The following is a 5554-nucleotide window of genomic DNA, read 5'->3' on the forward strand; positions in this document are numbered from 1 at the left end:
AACTCGATCAGACTCCAAATAATTAAGACCAAATGTGACTTTTACATAGTGAATATTTTAGACAAAAAAGAATGCATGCAAATGCAAGTATATTTAACTCAATATACTAACATTACACATTATATAAGATTAACTTACATGCGGTAGAAAGATATTTAAAGCAATCTTAATGCTTAACTCAAGGAAGGTAATGTTAGACACAAGGATAAAATCACTTTAAGTATGCTTTACGAATCAAATCCCGACATTCTAATGATTATGGATATTCAAATTTGTTTTTGATAAATTGGAGATATACACTGATCCTTTTTCCATTTGGAGAAGTTATGATTCAACTAAATTTTAGTAAAAAATTTGTGCTCTTCTTTCCCTCTCCCCATACAAACTATGATTTTAACTGAATGTTGCACTGAAGATTTAGTGGGGGTCATGAGTTTTATGACTGAACTAGTTAATTAGAGGACACTTATCGTGATAAACTCAAAACCTTCATATACTTGCTGGTTACTTTAGTAGTGGGAGGCAACCGTGTCAACCATGGATCCATCCATACGAGCCGCACACTTCTTAATATATAAGCATTAGCAAACAAGAGTCATAACAATTTATATATATATATATATATAACACAGGGAAAAACTAGGACAAGTAACACTTGAAAGAAATTCCATTGAAAGTAAAAATAGAAAATCACTTTCTCCTATACCAATCCCCCCACAATAAGAAAAATATCAAAAGAAGGAAAAAAAGCATTTCAATCATATAAACACATTAACTAGCATTCAGGCGTGGGCTTTTGTGGCAAAGGAATATCATCCCCTGCAACCACAGTGTCCCCAACACATCGACCTACAACACTATCAAGCAATTTTCTCTTGGGCTTGGCCTCTTGCAGCATCAACACAACGTCCCTCATGGAAGGTCTATCCGCAGGGTTCCTACTTGTGCATAGCAATGCAATTCTAAGCATCTGTATCATTTCCTCTCTCACAGAGGAGCACCCTGCCCCTGCATTCTTATCCAATATATCATCAATACCATCTTTGCTCTTTATCTTGGACCTAACCCAGTCCACAATGCTGTTCCCATCGCCAAATTCTGCATCCACCGAACGTTTTCCGCTTAAGATCTCCATTAACACCACCCCGTAGCTGTATATATCACTCTTCTCATCCACTTGCAACGTGTAAGCATATTCTGCAAACAAACAAACGAGACCCTTAATAATAAAGTACAATTAATTAATGCCATAATAAGACACAGGCACCAGCATTAAAATCATTCCATCAAGACCCAGACCCTTTTACTTTAATGGATTAGATAAGTAAAACCAAAGTCAACAACATGCTCATGATTCAAAGGAGTTATGATAATTGACAATATTCTCGGTGGGGCCCGTTAAAATATTTGAAGATCATTGAGAAAAGCATGGTTCAAAAGTGAAAATAATAAATAAAGGAAAAGCTATCCTCTCCTCTCCATGCGCAACAGTGCACCTACCCATACCATGCACCGAAATTGCACCACCTTAACCTTAATTAACTAGACAGGGTTCCATGAACACCCTGCCTTTCAAAGTTGCGTTCACTTTGCGCCCACCAATGTCACTATTGCTTCGTATCCATCACCCTCTCTCACTCACTTTATCTATAATTCTTTTTGTTACTTCACCAATTGATTCTCTTTGATTGGACACACACCCAGCGGAAGCTATATCCATCCATCAACGGAGCAAGCATAGTAATTTAGTTTTTAACTTGGGCATGCTATCAAATATATTATCTAATTAAAACTTGTTTAATCTGTGGACATAACATAAAAAAGGTAATAAAAATTGTAAGCCTAACATGAATACATTTTTCAATTACATGGAAATTTGTAATATCATAACAGAGAATGATGATGTAATGAAGCATAGATTGAAGAAGAATGAAGGGAAAAGGTGGCTGACCTGGAGCAATGTAGCCGTAGGAACCGGCAATGACAGACATGGACTCGTCGGTTTGTATAAGCTTGGCGACCCCAAAATCAGCGACTCTGGCCTCCATCTCAGCGTCCAAAAGAATGTTGCTAGGTTTGAGATCGCGGTGAACGATGACGGGGTCACAGTCGTGGTGAAGATAGCAGATACCCTGAGCCACACCCAAGGCGATTTTGTACCTTGTGAACCAATCAGCGACAAGATTGTGATTATCACCCTTGTTTTTGGCATGCAATAAATCCTCCAAGTTCCCATTAGGCATGTACTCGTACAGCAGCATCGTGCACTCCCTGTTGCTGCAACACCCTAACAATCTCACTATATTCCTGTGCCTCACGTTCCCCAACACCTCCACCTCAGCCAAAACCCCTCTCCGCCGTCGGATGTTTTCTTTATGTTTTCCCCACAGCTTCTTAACCGCTATGATCTCGCCACCTGGCATCTCCGCTCTGTACACAGTCCCCGTCGACCCCATTCCTAATATCTTATCCGACATCGACAGACACTCCAGAACGTCCTCCGCCGTGAAATTCAGACGTTGGAACGCCGTTAGCTTCCACGGCCCGATCTCGTTCCCGTCGTTGCCGAACCGGCCGCCGTAATTGGCGTGGAAGCACCGCGTGCCGGCGACGAGCACGAAGAGGCCGATCCCGAACGCGGCGGCCACGATCCAGACGATTGCACCGGCGGTCCGCTTGGGCTGCTGGCGGCGGACGTCGAGCTGGTTGTCGGCGGCGGAGAGGGTGTCGGCGGCGCATGGCTTGGCGAGGAGGCGCCCGCAGAGGCCGCGGTTGCCGGAGTAGGAGGAGGGGTGGAGGTTGGGGAAGATGCCGGAGGAGGGGATGGGGCCGGTGAGAGAGTTGAAACTAACGTTGAAGTTTTCGAGGGTGGTGCAGTTGTTGAAATTGGAAGGAATAGTGCCGGTGAGGGAATTGTGGGAGAGATCGACGTCGGTGATGGAAGGTAGAGCGGAGATTTCCCAGGGAATGATTCCGGTGAGTGCGTTTCTGCTGAGATTGAGGAGAATGAGCTTCTGACAGTGAGAGATATCCCATGGAATGGTCCCGTTGATGGCGTTCCCCTGCAATTCGATCTTGTACAAGGTTTGGCAGCCAACGAAATCGGGAATCTGGGCGGTGATATTGGAGGAAGCGGCGGAGAATATCTGAAGATTGGTGGCGTTCCATATGGTGGAAGGCAAGGGCGTTCCGAAGGAGTTTCCGGAGATGTTGAAATATTGCAAATTCCCCAATCGTTGAGGAATTGGACCCTGCAAGTTGTTGTTGCTCATGTCCAGAAATGTGAGGTTGGGGAGGAGCGTGAGGCTCTGGGGGATGGAACCGTTCAGGTGGTTGTTCTGGATTCGAACCCTGGCGAGTGATGTGCAGTTCCCCAAGGACAGTGGGAGAGTGTTGGTGAATTTGTTGTTGAATAGTATGAGCCTCAAGAGCTTGTTGCCTTTGCATATGGTTGCAGGGATTGGACCTTCGAGTGAGTTTGTGGAAACGTCCAGTCTCTGTAGCATTCCATTTGAGCCCAGTTGGTGAGGGAGAATGCCTGTGAGTGAGTTGTTGAAGAGGAACAGAGTTTCCAGGTTTTGGAGATCTCCTATTCCTTCTGGTATGTCTCCGGTTAGGTTGTTGTCCATTAGGTTCAGTGTGCTTAGTTGGGTTAGCATGGTGACTTGGGTTGGGATTGGACCTGTGAGTTGGTTATCTGACAGGTCAAGAGCTTTCAGGGACTTCAAATTCCCTATGCTTGTTGGGATTTCACCGGTTAACCGGTTCTTGAACAGCAACAGGGTCTCCAGCATGCTCAAGTTTCCCAGCTCAGGGATCACGCTCCCTGACATGTTGGCTGATGAGATGTCCAAGTATTTGAGGTTTTTTAGCAATGCAAGTTCCGGTGGTAATGTTCCGGTGAATGGGTTGTATCCGATTTCCAAGTGTTGTAGCTCTGTTAAGTATCCTAGCTGGGGTGGCAGAGGACCCTCCAAGGCGTTGCCGGCTAAATCTAGGAGCTTGAGTCTGGGGAAACTGCCGTAGCTTGATGGAATGGTGTCGCGGAAGTAGCTTCCTCCGAGGTTGAGTTGCTCAAGAAAACGAAGCCTGGTTAGGTCTTGAGGGAGAGGCCCGGTGAAGCTGTTGCTGTAGGCATTGAAGACTCTGAGGAAGTTGAGTTTGGATATGCCGGGTGGGAAGGTTGAGTTGAAGGAGTTGTGGCTTATGTCTAGAGTTCTGAGCTCTGTTAGTTCAAAAATGGCTGTTTGGAATGTTCCCCCGAGGTCGTTTCCGCTGAGGTTAAGGTGGTTTAAGGTGGATAGGTAGCGGATTTGGCGTGAGATTGTGCCGGAGAGATTGAGGTGGGAGAGGTCGAGGGTGGTGATTTGCGCTGTTTTGGGGTGGCACGTGATGCCTGTCCAAGAACACCATATGGGGTGATTGGAGTTGGAGAAGGTGGAGGTGGGGGTGGGGTCCCAGTCATGGAGGTTCTTGAGAGGGTCGACGAGGGAGGATTTAATGGAGAGAAGGGCGATGAGTTGGAGTGGGAGGGTGGTAGCTGAGAAAACTAGGTGGTGTGTCTGGCAAAAGAAGGAGAATGTGAGGAAGAAAAGGAGAGGTTTCATGGTTTTGGGGTGGTGGGAATTGTGGATGAGAAGGGGGTGGCGTTGAGAGAGGTAAATTTAAGGGAAGGAAGGTTTTGATGAGGAAGGAAATCGCTTTTTCGGAGTGCAGGGTGCAGAGGGAGTTTCATCATGATAATTTGCTTCAGTGGGTTTTGTTGGTGGTAGACATTAGAGAAAGAAAGAGAGAGTGACTAACTGCTACTTCACCTTCTATTATACCATCCAACTATCCATCCATCTACGCCTCCTACTACTTACCACAGTTCTCTGTCTAATCTTCTTTCTCTCTCTTACTAAGTATTCTACCTTTGTCTCATATCTCCGCTCATACTTTTAATTTTCTTTGAATTCTTTTTTGCCTTTTCTTTTGCTCCCACTTTTCATCATTCCCTTGTTCCCCTTTATCTTTGGCTAACAATTTGATAAGGGTTATATTTGCAATAGTGACACTGTCTCTCGCAGGATCCAAGAAAGCCATCTCAATTTCCCACCATATTCCCCCAAACCATTATTTTAAATTAACCCATTTTCTTTTCCTTTATTTTTCTCTTCTTTATGCATATATATGGCCATGGAGGGAGGCTTTATTTTGTGCTTTATTTTTTTTCCTCCTCCCTTCTTTCCCTTTCTATGGGTGGTGTTTTAGGGCTTTGGTTCTGTCTTATATATTCCCTGCCTCCAGCATGGAGATTCAGGTGAGAACCTTGTCCAAAACACAAGTATGGACCACACATATTCTAAATTGGCTAATACCAATATGCCTGTCTGCAAAATCCCAATCAAGGAATGCATAGTTCACATACGCATATCTATGTAAACCATTCATCCATTAAATTATAATGACAAGATCTTGGGACCAATTTTGGATTATCATTAGACCCTCATTTGGACGTATTGGACGCAAGGAGAGCAAGCTCACCTAACTTTCTCGGCTCAAACAAATGAAA

The 5554-nt window shown here is 44.6% G+C and overlaps 1 protein-coding gene across 1 annotated transcript; it reads right to left on the reverse strand.

Annotated features, from left to right (window-relative positions):
- Positions 1–775: 775 nt before the first annotated feature.
- LOC113866081 (leucine-rich repeat receptor-like protein kinase TDR) lies at positions 776–4607 on the reverse strand. The gene is made up of 3 exons (XM_027500971.1): positions 2385–4607; positions 1952–2099; positions 776–1197 (listed from the first exon to the last, which is right to left on the reverse strand). The coding sequence occupies exons 1-3, from the start codon at positions 4605–4607 to the stop codon at positions 776–778; spliced, it is 2793 nt and encodes a 930-aa protein (XP_027356772.1).
- Positions 4608–5554: the final 947 nt, after the last annotated feature.

This window comes from Abrus precatorius, unplaced genomic scaffold (assembly GCF_003935025.1).
Source record: "Abrus precatorius isolate BTA unplaced genomic scaffold, Abrus_2018 Scaffold4, whole genome shotgun sequence".
Lineage (NCBI taxonomy): Eukaryota > Viridiplantae > Streptophyta > Magnoliopsida > Fabales > Fabaceae > Abrus > Abrus precatorius.